Source organism: Erpetoichthys calabaricus, chromosome 14, assembly GCF_900747795.2.
Source record: "Erpetoichthys calabaricus chromosome 14, fErpCal1.3, whole genome shotgun sequence".
Classification (NCBI taxonomy): Eukaryota; Metazoa; Chordata; class Cladistia; order Polypteriformes; family Polypteridae; genus Erpetoichthys; species Erpetoichthys calabaricus.
Window position 1 is genome coordinate 74,369,351 of NC_041407.2, and position 15,874 is coordinate 74,385,224.

Below are 15,874 nucleotides of genomic sequence, written 5' to 3' on the forward strand. Positions count from 1 at the left end.
TGTAATTCATAAAATCTGCAGGGATAGTTGTCAGATAGAGACAGAGACAAAGGAAATGCTCCAGCAAGAGACGGGGAACTGGCAACAGACATGAACAAAGTACAATGAACGAGTTCTCCTTTAAAAGATAAGCTTTTCAAGATAAAGTTATTTCTTTATAATCATGGTATATATTAATTTGCCACAAAAAATGGTATGCTAAAGTGAAGCATATTTTAAAAATGTTTAAATATAACTAGCCTTCTCTTGTGTTTTACAATGGAGCCAATGGGTATCAGGTCCAAATGCGAAAATAAAAAATTAAAAATATTAAAACTGACCAAAAATGTCAAAGGCAAAAATTTTAAGAGTATTGATCCACATCTTCAGACTGTAAACACTGTGGCAAGCGGCCGGGGCCCATGCTCGGCCGGGACGCCCCTGCAGCATATGTTCCGGGGGAACAAGGATGGGAGACCCAATACCTCCCCCTGGATGTTAGATGGCAGTCTCCCTGGTTTACAGAGGAGCCTCAGACTCCCGCAGGGCTTCATGGGTGTTGGAGTGTGGTGCAGCCCTGTTGGGTTCTGCATGCGCCACCAGGGGGTACTACAGCGGGAGCTGCTAGGTCCTTCTGGGCAGTAATTTCGCCACACCCGGAAGTACAGCTGGGTGTTACCAATCAAACACCTGGACACTTCTGGGTGCCTAATTAAAAGGAGCCAGCAACCACCACTCAGGGGTCAGAATCAGGAGGAGGAGGATGAGGTTGTCTGGGAGGAGTGATGGAGGAAGAAGAAGAGTGTGCTTTGCTTTGTGTTTTGTTTGGTCTGTTTTTGCTTGGGACTGTGTACTGCCTGTGGGACACGGGAAAAATGTGCATCCACAGGCGAAGAAAAATAAATAGCTTATTTATTTTACGTGTGCCTCTGTGTCCAGTCTGTGTCAGGTCGGGCGCCTATATAGCGCCTTTCACAACATATTGGAAAACAGCAAGTTAATGTTATTTTAAGAAAACAGAGTAAAAGATTTTTGTGTATATTGGATATTTATGTTATTGTATTTCAGTCAACTATTCTGGGGAGACATGCAAGAAAAAATTTCAATGCACTGAGTATCCACAACAAACAAAGATCTATGAAGCCCAAAGAGGGTTTGTTGGGAATGACTAATGTTTGGGAGAAGTTCAACCTCCAGTTGAGCCTCTGCTGGACCTTGGGACAGATCACTGTTTAGTTGGGTACAAATGAGACATTACATGTGTTATCAGCTAATTCATTAAGATTGTGGTGTGCCAGAGCCTCATCCAGGGTAGATTCTTACAAGGACAGGCTTCCGCTCTAAAATAAGTGAAACTGATTTGGATTAAGCGGGTGTGAAAATGGTCAGAAACAGCGTACCTATGCTAAGAAATGTGCTTATTAATTTACAAATAGAAAACGAAAGATTTGACAGCAATATAGTGATGCTACAATGACACCTAGTGGCAAGACTAGGAAACACATCTTCTTGTGAACAATGTGGGTGTTCAGATTCTTGTTTAAAAAAACAAAAAACAAAAAACCAAACCACGGCTTGCCTCGTTAAATGCAAAATATATATAATTTTCTTTCTAATAAAAGTCTAAAATAATAGCTAACCTTGGTTTACTCATTCAAAATGGCATGCCACGGGGACAACATTTATAAAAATTAAACTGCAGTATCCACAAGGTCAACAAATTGAGGCATCTGTGCCAGAAAGAGGACAATCCAGAGTTTTACTAAAGATGACCCTCAAGGAAAAATATATTTTTTTGTGTTTGTGCTGCTTGTAAGTTGACTTTTAACTACAGTCATATGAACCCCTCTTAATTCTTTGGATTTTTGTTTATCATTGGCTGAGCTTTCAAAGTAGCAACTACCTTTTGATATATGACATGCCTTATGGAAACAGTAGTATTTCAGCAGTGACATTACGTTTATTGGATTAACAGAAAATATGCATCATAACAAAATTAGACAGGTGCATAAATTTGGGCACCACAACAGAGATATTACATCAATACTTAGTTGAGCCTCCTTTTGCAAATATAACAGCCTCTAGACGCCTCCTGTAGCCTTTGAAGAGTGTCTGGATTCTGGATGGAGGTATTTTTGACCATTCTTCCATACGAAATCTCTCCAGTTCAGTTAAATTTGATGGCTGCTGAGCATGGACAGCCTGCTTCAAATCATCCCTTAGATTTTCGATTATATTCAAGTCAGGGGACTGTGACGGCCATTCCAGAACATTGTACTTCTCCCTCTGCATGAATGCCTTTGTAGACTTCAAACTGTGTTTTGGGTCATTGTCTTGTTGGAATATCTAACCCCTGCGCAACTTCAACTTTGTGACTGATGCTTGAACATTATCCTGAAAATTTTGTTGATATTGGGTTGAATTCATCCGACCCTTGACATTAACAAGGGCCCCAGTCCCTAAACTAGCCACACAGCCCCACAGCATAATGAAACCTCAACCTACTTTGACAGTAGGTAGCAGGTGTTTTTCTTGGATTGCGGTGTTCTTGATCCGCCATGCAAAGCGCTTTTTGTTGTGACCAAATAACTCAATTTTTGTCTCCTCAGTCCAAAGCACTTTGTTCCAAAATGAATCTGGCTTGTCTAAATGAGCTTTTGCATACAATAAGCGACTCTGTTTGTGGCGTGAGTGCAGAAAGGGCTGTCATACAGATGTTCTTTGTGCAAATTGCGCTGAATTGTAGAACAATGTATAGATACTGTACCATTTGGTTTGCCCAGTTGGTTTGCCCAGTTGATTTCATACAAGAGATGCTATTGGCGGATGGCTAAGAAGCTACCCAATCAGAGCACGCAGTTAAGTTCCTGTGTGCTGCTGATTGGCTCAGCGACGGAGTGCTGCATTAACCAGGAAGTCTCATCTCACTCATTCAGCATTAATGTGCTACTGCTTCAGGGGCCGTGTCCAAGCGCCAACAGAAGATGCAAATGATTGCAGAAAAGGTAAAAGTTTTTGATATGTTGAAGGAAGGGAACAGCTACACCGCTGCAGGACACCATCACAGCATCAATGAGTCCACGATTCTTTTTATTTAAAAAGAAGGAAAAGCATATAAGATCTACGGCCGCAGTGTCCTTTAACCAGGGCGCAAAACGAGTTGCAAGTGGACGTGATAAGGCAGTAGTCTGGATGGAATCTGCTTTAGGAATCTTTGCAACAAGGTCGACGACGTCATGACCGCCTACAAGCTGCTACGTGTACTTCGCTATACAGCAAGTGTAAACTTATCTACTGATTTCATATTGCTTAGCAGTTGTCCCTGTTATTAATAGAGTAAAGGGTGGGTTGTAAACAATACAGGGAGGGTTTAAAAACATCCAAATACACGTTAAATAATTAAATAAATATGGTGTCCCTACTTCGCGGAAATTCAGTTATCGCGGTCGGCCTTGGAACCTATCTCCTGCGATAAGTGAGGGATTACTGTAAAACCTAAACTTGGCGTAAGCCACACACTCTTTCACGGTAGCTTCAACCCTGGCGTACGCAAGTTCTCCGCTCGGTTTTGCAAACTGGCGGCACCCAGCGTCAAAGCAGTGCTACTGTTCTTGTGTGGTTATCTTTCTTTTTTAGATCCACATCCCTGACGCGGCTTTATCATATACACTGAAACTAACTGCATATTGTTTATTAGTTTAAGACATCTGATTGTAATTAACCTGTAACAATATAATGGTCCAGGGAATAGCCAAAGTATTCCAAATACCATAGCTGCTTTAGCGTTGTTACTCTCACTGCACCTTCTTCTTCTTCTTTCAGCTGCTCCCATTAATGGTTACCACAGTGGATCATCTTTTTCCATATTACTATCACTGCACCACTCGGAGTATTTATATCACTATATCTGAGTGGGGAATCACAGCTCTACAGCAGCTGATCAGAAAGAGAATTATTGGTATACAGCATCAAGCACACGCTGCCTCAGCCATGCTGTCTATTGAACTGCTCTAACACGGCAAACACTTCAAAGCCTTTCCTGTAGGGACCTCGCGGTTCAGAAACAGTTTCATCCCAAGAACTCTAAACGCACTCAATCAGTCCATCAAGTGCTCCTTGTAGAACTGTTTGTACTTATAAGTACAATTACCTCACTGTAAAATTGCACTACAGTTATAATATTGCACAACCTGACCCACTTTATAAAGCGTGTATTTACATATGATGACGATATCATTTTTAAGATGAAATGCAGCAAAATATGTTTATTATATTATACAGATAAAAATGTAACTTAATTTAAATAATTTATATTGTTAATAATTAAACATGTGAGGACATGATACCACAGCGCTAGCGAAGAGCTGGTGCTCCGTTCACGGATTGTTCCTGCCTCGCGCTGTATTCTTGCTGGTACTGGCATGACACTGGAAAGAACGATGGATAGAATAATTAAACACGTACTACGAAGATATTTCGATGTTCCTTAAAAGTTTTGAAGAATCTGCGTTCTAAGCTTACAGATGGCTTAACGTCTATTACAGAGCTGATTGTGTTGCGATTGGGTATTTGGAGAAAGAAAAGTAAGGACAGGAATTGGGGATTATCCATCCATCCATCCATTTTCCAACCCGCTGAATCCGAACACAGGGTCACGGGGGTCTGCTGGAGCCAATCCCAGCCAACACAGGGCACAAGGCAGGGAACCAATCCTGGGCAGGGTGCCAACCCACCACAGGACACACACAAACACACCCACACACCAAGCACACACTAGGGCCAATTTAGAATCACCAATCCACCTAACCAGCATGTCTTTGGACTGTGGGAGGAAACCGGAGCGCCCACAGGAAACCCACGCAGACACGGGGAGAACATGCGAACTCCACGCAGGGAGGACCCGGGAAGCGAACCCAGGTCCCCAGATCTCCCAACTGCGAGGCAGCAGCGCTACCCACTGCGCCACCGTGCCGCCCTGAATTGGGGATTAGTACGTTTGAAAGAGACAGTACTGCTACAATAAAGTATTTCATCGAAGGTTGCGCATGGTGCAGCAAGCATCTGGCGTGAGACAGGAACAATCACTGCGCCACTGTGTTCTCATGTTTAATAACATGCTTTAACTCCTATCATTATGAAAATGATATCACGTATACATCTCAGTATTTTAATTATTCAGAGAGCTGTAATATTACGAATGTAATGGATTCTGTGTCCTGTCGGAGGAAGAGAAAGCCCAGAAGCACATAGTGATTCACACACAGAGCACATAGAAGATCAAATACAAAACAAAGCATTTAACGTGCTACTTTAGTTACTATGGGATTTGAGAAACTAGTAAATTAAACAATTTTAAGATGAAGTTTATGATGTTCTATTTTAATGACAAAATAAACTACATGATTAAAGTGGAAATTTCGAGATTAAAGTTGACATTTCATGCTTTATTCCCCCACTGTGTGCCTTATTTTTTTTCTCTGTACCCTAATAAGCTTTCATATGACACTCAGACGGTGGGCTACAACTCGCCTTTTCACAGCGACTTTGATATGTGACTTGTTTTTTATTTCGGGCACTGTGCGACTTTGTGAACTTGAGTTTTCAAGTTTCTCCGACACGCTATGTCACTCGATCAACTTCCTTTTGTTGTTTACACCACTGTTTAAACCAACAAATAGTAAGTTTTTCCTTGCCTCCACTTGGTATTTGCTGAAATTCTTCTATTTTCACTCGTGTTTTTTCCATTGTCTTTTCATAGAAGGCGGAGCTTAAGGGCTATTTATATTTATTTGCATATTGAAAGAGGCATAGTTCTGGGAGGAGTTGGGGTGGGACAGCAGGTGTGTGCATGTGCGTTACTTTTCACGCTGACCGGGATTTATGTAGCGGAAGAACATGGAAGTTGGCATTCGCACAGACTTATGCATCTGGATTTTTTTGTGCGTACGAACATTTCCGCTTTTGTGCTTATGCCATGTTATAGTATGAGTTCTACGCACTGTGTTATACATGAGGCCCCAGATCTTTTGAGAATTGCTTTGAGGATCCCATGCTGTTACTCTTCAGAGGAGAGTCAAAGGGAAGCACAACTTGCAATTGACCACCTTAAATACCTTTTCTCATAATTGGACACACCTGTCTATGAAGTTCAAGGCTTAACAAGCTAATCCAACCAATTTGGTGTTGCAAGTAATCAGTATTGAGCAGTGACAGGCATTCAAATCAGCAAAATTACAAGGGTACCCAAATATTTGTGCAGCCAGTTTTTCACATTTGATTTAACTTCATACAACTAAATACTGCTGCACTAAAAGTCTTTGTTCAGAAAACACCCCAGTACTCAGATGTTCCTAGGAAATGAAAGACATACCACTGTTATTTTTTTTGTTGAAAGTAGAGTAAATTATTATGCAGGCTGACGGGGTTCCCAAACTTTTTCATATGACTGTATATAACAGTTGCATGAGTATTTAGTGTGCTGTGCTTACAGGTGTAGGTATGCTTTACAGTAATACTTTAAATTAAGTACTGTATGTTAGCTACAAGCAAAAATATGAATTCTGAGATACTGCCTTATGATAAATAAAAAGTGGTCAGACTATACATGCACCTTGGCAAACTTCATGCATTGTGACAGATGTCCAGGGACCTTGCCCCACCGGGACACCGCGAGAAGGGAAGGACCAGGAGAAGGGCAGTGTCTTCCCTGGAATGGAAAAGGGAAGCCACCCTGGATTGTATGGGGGCCACGGACCTGGGCAGCTCAACACTGTGGAGCGACATGGCCACTGCCAGGGGATGCTTGGGTAGCTCCAGAACTGGGGTATGCAGGGTGTGGCGGAAGTGCTGCAGGATGTTAATTGGGGAGCACCTGGAGCACTTCCGGGTGCTGTATAAAAGGGGCTGCCTCACTCCACTCGGGAGCCGGAGTTGGGTGGAAGTGGACAGAGCTTGTAAGAGAGGAGTGGAAGCAACAGAGAGAGAGAGAGAGAGAAAGAAGTTGAAAGGACTGTATCATTGGTGGTTGGTGCACGGTTTGGGGTGTTATTGTGTGTTGCACAATAAAATGTGTGTGCTTGGAGACATTCTGTGTCTGCCTGTTTGTGTCCGGGTCCGAATAGTCCACAACATATATTGTTATAATGACACCACTTTATAATTTAACATAAGAAAGACATGACATGACATTTTCAATCCTCCACCATCCAGCTTAGATTGTGACAGGCTGGAGCCTACTTTAGCAGCATTCAGAATAAGGCAGGAGCATTCCTGTACTGGATGCCCATCCATCACACAGCCCATTCATATACAGACCAGTCCAATTTCAAATCGTCAATTAAATCCTCACAGCCATCTTTAGGGATGTTGAAATAAAACCAGAGTACCTGAAGAAAAATCCACACAAACACAGGCAGAAGGTGCTAGCGTCAAATATACAACAGAACGTATGACAGCATTTGCTCAAATCTCTTCTGCCTTGCTAGTGAGGTGGGAGGCTTTTAGGCTTGTGAATTAAATCTGGATTAGTTTTATGATTACAACAAAAGAATAGCGGGCAAGGTTTTGTGCTGACAACTTTGCATTTGTGAACTTGGAGTAAAGTTCATCTGCAGCTTCTTATAGAACATGTTTCTTGTTGCTATTGATTAGCTGTGCAGAAATTTTACAATTTTTGCCCATTTGGGAAAGATTTTTTGTGTTTTCAGATCTGCAAATGAACAGCATGTAACGTGTCAGGGTGTGGATGTCGATACTCATAACAGCTGAAAAGTGTGTACACCTGAATGGAAGTGTGAGGCAGCAGTGATCAGAGCACAAAGTCAAACATCTTTACCATAATGAGTCATTTAGATAGATAGATAGATAGATAGATAGATAGATAGATAGATAGATAGATAGATAGATAGATAGATAGATAGATAGATAGATAGATAGATAGATAGATAGATAGATAGATAGATAGATAGATAGATAGATAGATATTTAGGGGGATTGCCTAGGCAAGAACAGCTGATGATGCCATAAATTGGTTCTACCTTAAAATCACCTTGATTATATAGACAAATTTCTTATTCCCCATGTAAAAGTTCTTTTTCCAGAGTTTTTTCTGATGAGCCTGGTAACAGTATCTGTTTTTAGAAAAAATGTTTAGGTGGCATTTCAGACTGCATTTTAGCATGGGATCTTAAGAAACGGCTGATTCAGAGCTGTAGCAGGAAAGTGGGGCATGAAGAAAGCGTGACAGCAGAAAAAGTCACAACAAACTTCAGTTTCTTTGGATGAAGACTGAATTTTGCAAAGTGCTTGCAAAAAGTTGAATTATTTTTTTCTTCTTTGTTTGTCAAATGTTTTTTGTAGGAGCTTGTGATTGGGTTGAGTGAAGAATCAATGTTCTTAAATCGAACATGAATTCAGTGTTGATGACTTCAGCCTGGGCATTAGGTACGTATCAATTTGATAAGTAATATAACATTAATTTTATACCAGATGCTGACGACACTCTTATTTATTATTAACCCAAATAAAGTAAATAATTTCTATAGTGACAGGGGATCGACAAAAGATGCATGTTTTTAAACTTGGGGGGGAAAAAACACCAAGTTGTTTTAATGTGTTAGCAAACAACATGACAATACTCGCAAACTATCAACTCGAAAGCTTGAGCCTCAATTAAACTATCTTTGACACAGAAGTCACCTTCAATCCCATTTCAAGGTCCAAATATTGCAAGATGAAGACAGTTTCTTTATATACAACAATACACAATGAATTACAATCATTAAATGTGGATAGTTTTACAATTAAATGAATTTAAAAAAGCAGTGGAAGAGGTTAAATCTTTTGCCACAGGTTTCCTAAAGTCAGGAATGATCTTGCTCTCAATATGTCTCTACTCTTGGACTTGCAAGTCTACTTTGATGAAACTAAGCAGCAATCGATGGTCTGCGCTTCCTGCTGGAATACCAGAAGTGGTGCACTCGGTCTTCTTTAAAGTATAATCAACTTGTGATGGTTACCAGCAGAACAATGGCTTTACTGACAGATATCACTGAACATTTATATTATCTACATTATAAGTTGCTCACACAGTTATTAGCAAAAAAAAAAAAAAAACTGTGATTCCAGGCCCAAAGGATTTATTGCTGCAGTCTTTCAGGAGACAACAATGAAGCACACAGTGACGTTTTGTGTAGGGCATGAGAGTTACGACCTAGCAATCACTAGAGTCAGAAAGCAAAGTCTTCATCATCTATGAATCACATACTGATTTCAGCTCCACCTGAATGCTTTCATACTCTATTGCACCAATTTGGCAATTAGTCAATTTCATAGCCTGAAGGCTTTCAAAAAATTTTGTAACTCTTAAGTTACACTTATTGCATTAGTCACCTACACCTAACAAAAGTACTCTTGCTAAAACACCTACATTAAGCCAGGCTGTTTCACAAAAGACAATGCAGGTAGGACACCCATGTTTCTATTAACCCTTCTATAATTTTGTATAATGCCTTGCCCAGCGTACAATATTGCAAAGTCTTCAGCAGCAACCAAACATGTAATGAGATTATTTTTTCTTCATGCAATGCAAAGAAGGTATTTGTTACCTAACACCATATTTAACATTTTTGGATTAGAACTTCATTTCTAAACAGCAGAACTGTTGTCAATGTCAACTTTGTTGGTATAGAAGCTGTAAGAGTGTACATTATAACACATATTTAAGAATGGATTTTTGCGTCACCGATTGGAAATCACTCATGACGCCATCTACCTCCATTTTACATCCTCACATGAGAAGGCTGGCTGCACACCCAACATCTCTGAGTCAGTAAGGGGCAGCTTGTCCAGTTGTACATAAGGGAATTCCCCTTCCACCCAGTAAACAAGCAAACTTCTGACTTGTGAACTGCAACCAAGAGGGTATCATATTGCACAGCGGCAGGCTATGTCTCTCCTCCTCGTTGCCCCTTACACTTCATTCAGGCTTTAACAGTAAGGAAGTTTTAGGCCCGAGTCATGTGGCTGCAGGATAACCCTTTAGACATTAAGCCACACAGTTCACCTGTGAACAAGGAAACACCTTAAAACACCTTTGCAAACTACAGCCATGCACCTTACATCCAAGCATCAAGGCACCATCCATCGCTGCTGAACACATATTGCCAAATCCTGTCACCTTCATCATAAAAGCTACCGTCAACCAAATAACTACTAATGTAAATATAATTTTTGAAGTAATACTTCCAGAAAATCCAGTAAGCTCCAAATATTTGTGTGATGCCTTTCACAACACAGACTAGTCCACTTTTTCCATTATCTACTCATTTATTTTCCTTATAGAAAATAACACAACTATTCTAAACCTCGACAGCATAGCTTTTACAGAAGTGTAATACAGGGAACAGCCTGTGACCTTTGATCTCATTCAATATCGTCACTGCCAAAGCAGATAAATCAGAATAAAAAAGGCAAGCAGTCATCCAATCTATCAAGTGCCAAAGCCTCAACACCTCTGCTGCCCTTTATTGTTTGGCAGTTAAAATTCTTGCAGAAGGGACAATCATCGATGGCATTTTGATTAAACCTGTTCAATGAAACCTATACAAAGTCAACCTTTATTTTTGAAAGCTTTTATGCAGCTACTAACAACCAAGAGACCACCTCACCTTCTTTGTGTACATTCTGATTGAGACCTCCTGCCCACGACCATCTCTGCTGGCGGATTTCTGCCCAGGTTTTCTTTGCAGACCTTTGGATTGCAGCTTCATATTTCTCCTGAAAAACAAATATAATATAGATTGTTTTGAGTAGTCAGACAGGAGTAAGTTATGCTTGCACTACATTTGCCACGGTTCAACTACTCTGCCAATCAAATGTCAACATTCCAACCTTCTCAGTTATTTCCTCCTTTTTTTCAAACCGCTTTGTAAGGCAGACCTGACTGATGTGCACTTCCTGTAAAGTAATACCAATTTGAGCAATCCTGCCTAAAGCAGAAATAACTCTTTGTTAAGCACAGGGAAAGCGTGACGTCTAGAAGTGCATGGTAAGCTCCTCCACACCCTGCTGTAACCCATCACTCCTATACATATAGTGGGGGCAAGGTGAGGTAAAGATGAATACACAGAGTAAAGCAACTCTGTGACGGGAAGCAAACAAAAGCACAAGGAGTGGTACTATAAGGACTGGCTGACCTACTAAAGATGCAGGCAAGCTACAGCAAAATGAGGTCGATCAAGACTGTACTGTAGAGCAACAGCAACAGAAACACAGAAAGCATCTTCCTTGATGTTGCTGTTACGGTGCTTACTGCTAAAGCCTAGCAGGGAAGGAAGCCTGCAGCCTTGAGTAACAGCATGCCACCATACAGAACAAATACTTCATTCAGTAAGTAATTGTCTGAGCAGCCAGTCTCACTCATCCAACAAGCAAGTAGTGGCTTTTATTTTGAGCTAACAGAGGCAATTCTCTTAATTCTTTATGACCTCCAGCAGGCGACAGCTTTTAAATCCACCTTTCACAGCTCACAGCTATTTTGTGAAATAAAATGGGGTGCAGAGTGGTGCCACATAATGAGGAGAGGTTTCTCTTACAGGAAACGCTTAGATATTGAACAAAGGATAACTAGGAGACTCTCACTTATGCAAAAGACCAGGCCTGTGTCTTGGAAATTTTACAAAAATTGAAAGCCAGGTCAGCATGGTGGCAAAAAGACTAGTGCTGCTACTGCTGCGTCAAGCATTTAACATCCTCAATTCAAATAACAAACCTTGTGTAGGGTTTGTATGATTCTCCACATACCTGAATTGGCTTTTTCTTCAGGTGCTTCATTTTTTATCCCTACATCTAAACAATATGCTTGTTAATTGACAATTCTAATTTGACACACTGTGAATGTGAGTGGGCCCTGTGATGGACTGGTGATCAATCCTGGGTTTGTTCCTGGCTTGTGCTCAATGCTGCAGGATAGGCTACTTCCTCCTCAGACTCTGAACTGTATTAGGTGGGTTGGAATAAAAGTGAAGCTTTGACAATTTCTTGTTATTATTATGGATTACATTTATTACTTGTCATTTCACAGTCTGGGGAGCTAATGGCTTTAAAGCTAATGGTTTAGTTTCCTCCATTCATTTGCCATGTGACCTCAGAGCTGGGGACTCCAGCTGAGTAACATGGATAGATTTTACTTTGCACTTATGATTTATAAGGCACATCACTAAATAAAAAAATGTAAATAATCTTACCTTGACATTTATTCCCAAATAAAATTTCCAAACAGGTAAACACACTCAATGTATTTATATGACTTCAATAGCCTGGTTATTGACACAAAAACCTGGTTTCTAAAATGTCATGTAAACCCTTTTTCTGGTTAGAGAAACTGGTATATCGGTCTATAAGAAACCTAATAACAGACGTAGATTTCCCCACGAAAAACCCAGTTATTTGGCCATGTAAACCCTTAACCAGGTTACTGTTAAAGATTCTGCTGTCTGTACATGTCTATTGCATTACATCACACTACAAATGAATTTGCTTCAAACACACTTTCAGTAGCCACAGATAGAAGACAGCATCCACAAGATTAATTTCCTAAGGCAAAAGCTCAGGCGATCATATTATTCCTTCACCTGGCTGAAATAATCTGCTTCCATGTTTCAGGAATCACTAAATTTATGTTACATTGCTAAACTCAGCAACACAAACTTGAGACCAGTATGGTAACCCATTAAAAGTAAAGTATGTTAAGTAGTCAAATTACTACTTTTTAAACTATTAACATAAACCACAATATTTATTTTATTCAAGTATAAATACATGCATTATTTTTATCCCAGTAGAAATGCGTGTAAGATAAGGAGCAAATGTACTGGTGTGCGTTTGAAATTCTCAATCACACAACCACGCAGAAAAGAGTGCGCTGCATGCAATCCGGTATCAGAAATGTATTATTAAAGTGTCAGTTTCACCAAACATAACACACAAGAATGTTATTACAGGCCTAATGCTGGTTTTCAGATTCACGGTGGCCAAGGATGACATTTAACTCTTTTTTGTGAAGTTTAATGGTGTCTGAGCATTTTGCCAAACGAGCAATCCAGTAGCATACTTGTGCATAGAAATGTGCATTTTTAAGAAAACAAGTTTCTCACCTTATCCTCGTTGTGTGTGCGCATGTAAATGTACTGACTGAAAACACTGCAGCTAAGTTGCCAAGAATTATAAAAAGTATAATGCATTATAATTTAATAAAATTGTAAAAACTAAATAAGCAGCACAATGAAATTAAAAAGAAAACACCTTAAAAAGTTATTTAGCACATATAAACTCTGATTTATCTTAATCATGCATGGTAATGTGTGTAGATTACGACTGTCCAGCCTCGAGTTTACCTGAAAAGTACCTAAAAATACAGAAAAGACATTTTGGCCTTTAATGCAGGGGTTATTCCCAGAGTGGAGCTACGATTGCACTTGCAGATTTTACAGTCTTTGACATTAGTTAGCAGTGAAAATGATGGAATTTAAACCAAGCATGCACTATAAGGCCGGGTTTATACTTCACGCGACGCAACCCATGCTGCAGCGGACGCTACTGCTATGCAAGCATTGTACTGTTTATACTTGCTCGCGTACTTTACATAAATCTGGAGGAATCCACCAGGTGGCACTGCGAGATATTATCACGGTGAGAACAGGTTTGGCTTCGCTGTGTTGTGAATTGCCTGGAACACCGATTAAATTCTGATGACACTTTAGCGCAATATCTCTGAAAAGGATGTTTAATGATTAAATCCATCAATCCAGGGATTCCAGCTAGCATTGGGCATGAGGCAGAAACAATCCCTGGACGAGGCATCAGCTCATCAAACTGTGAATACAAGCACACACATACACGCTGGCGTCATTTTAGTGTCACCAAATCTGCATATCTTTGGAAGGAAACCGGAGCCTACTGTGGAAACCCAGCAGTAAAACAGGAAAACTCCAGCGACGTGAATCCCTGTGAGATAGCAGTGCTACCCTTCTGCCACCGTGTCACCCCCATGTGTGTAATTATTAACAGTGTTCATTATTTAAACGAAATTAACGATTTATCTGTAAAATGTAACACACATACTTTACTGCATTTCATAATGAAAGTGATATCAAGTATAAATCTTAGGATTCTAAATGCACAGAGAGTTGGAATATCATATATTTAATGTGTTCTGTTTTGCTGTCAGGTCAGGAGGAAGCCCCAGAAAAAAAGACGGCACAGAAGACGGTATGGGAGACTTGTATTGTGAAAATACAAATGTATTGTGTCATTATGATTGGGAATATGCGACGCATGAAAATAAAAGCACCACGAATGTATTTGCATGTCGGCATTTTGCTTCACCACATTGAACCATTCAGCAAACGCTGAAGTCCGCCCATAGATCTTGTAGGATCCGCAAAGCGTCTTTCTGTCACATGTAGACAGTAACCAGAGACTCTGACATCACATTCCAACTTTTAGCACACTGCACCCCCCGACTTTTTGCTGGTACTGCAACTCGAGCACGCGTTGCGTTAATTTCTGAGGACCTGTCCAGAGGACGCGTCAAATGAATGCTGGGAACGCGTTATAGCCATGATGCGTGCGTGTACGCGTTCTGAGCATGAGGTATAAACGAGCCCTAAGATGTCACCCTTAATGTTCACTAATTTTCAAGATCAGATTGTGAGGGTTCAGGTCAGCTGCACACTACCAGTTCCCTTCGGGAGCCTCTTGAACCTGACACTACATGTAACACACCTGAGGGATGAGCCGGCAGATGAGGACACAACACGAAGCAAGGGGTAGGTGCAAAAAGTGCTTTTATTAAAAACAATTCCAAAATCAGAAGCAATCAGTGTTCAAATAAACAGTGCAGTGCTCCAAATCCATTAAATAAATAATACATAAAAAGAAGGTGATCGGTGGAGGTTAAAATGAATAAAAAAAATATTCCTTTAAAAAAATGAGGTGAACAAAAAAAACTGGCAGGAATCCTCTCTATAAAAACACAGTACCTGGTGCATCCGTTAAAATCGTTGACTCCTCTGCTTATCCCGCACGGGGCCATGCAGCAGAAGAGGCTCACCACTGAAAGGCACAGCCAACACTCTTCCAGAGGTTCGGGTCACTGCTGTTCCATGGCTACAGCAGGACTCCCAATCCTGACCCAAAGCTCTGGTCCCCCATTGGCCATGGCGCTCACAAATGTGGCCCAGACCAAGCCTTGTCTTTCCAGGATCTTGTGGGAGCGAGCACCTGGTCACTCCAGCTTCCTGCAATGCTCAGCTGGAGTGACTTACATCAGCCCCGAGCAACAACTGCACACTCGTCCAAGAGCTCTCCTTCCCAGCCGCCTGCTCTCTCTCTCATATACTGGCTCTGTCTCTTGTTTACTCCTGCTGTTCTTTCCCATCTTTTAACCTTTGTCTTCTTTCTTTTCTCGTTCCTTTTCTTCCCCTTTCTAACACTTACACTTCCCTTTTAAAGCGGGGGTGAGGTGCAGCAGCAGTAATCACAGCTCCAGCACTAATTAAGGTTGTGGGTGTTGCTGTATGTGTGCACAAAGTGCAGGGCCATTCACACCCACATTCTGTGCTGGAACTGCTCCTACCACGCTACCAAGCCTCACCCTAAGATGCAAGTGTAAACAATTACTTATTTAAAATGGGCTCCTGATTTTTAAGCCATGGACCTGCCCTTCCACATAGATGAATATTTTTAATATTTAAATTGAGTTCATGGATGTCATTAATTCTAACACGTTAGATAGTCATCATTTACTGATGAACTGAAGTTGCCCCTGTGATGTTCTGACACATTATCCAATATGTCAGAAGCATTTGTGGCATTGAAAGTGTTTAGATAAGTA

General features: G+C 40.7%; 1 protein-coding gene across 4 annotated transcripts in view; it reads right to left on the reverse strand.

The window, feature by feature from the left end:
* The window catches only part of map7d1a (MAP7 domain containing 1a), a 207,984-nt gene that overhangs the window by 38,508 nt on the left and 153,602 nt on the right, over positions 1-15,874 (reverse strand). For all 4 annotated transcript variants that reach the window (XM_028819941.2, XM_028819940.2, XM_028819943.2 and 1 more), the window contains one exon: positions 10,647-10,755. In XM_028819941.2, the coding sequence (XP_028675774.1) occupies positions 10,647-10,755 (109 nt within the window). The remainder of the gene's footprint in view (positions 1-10,646; positions 10,756-15,874) is intronic.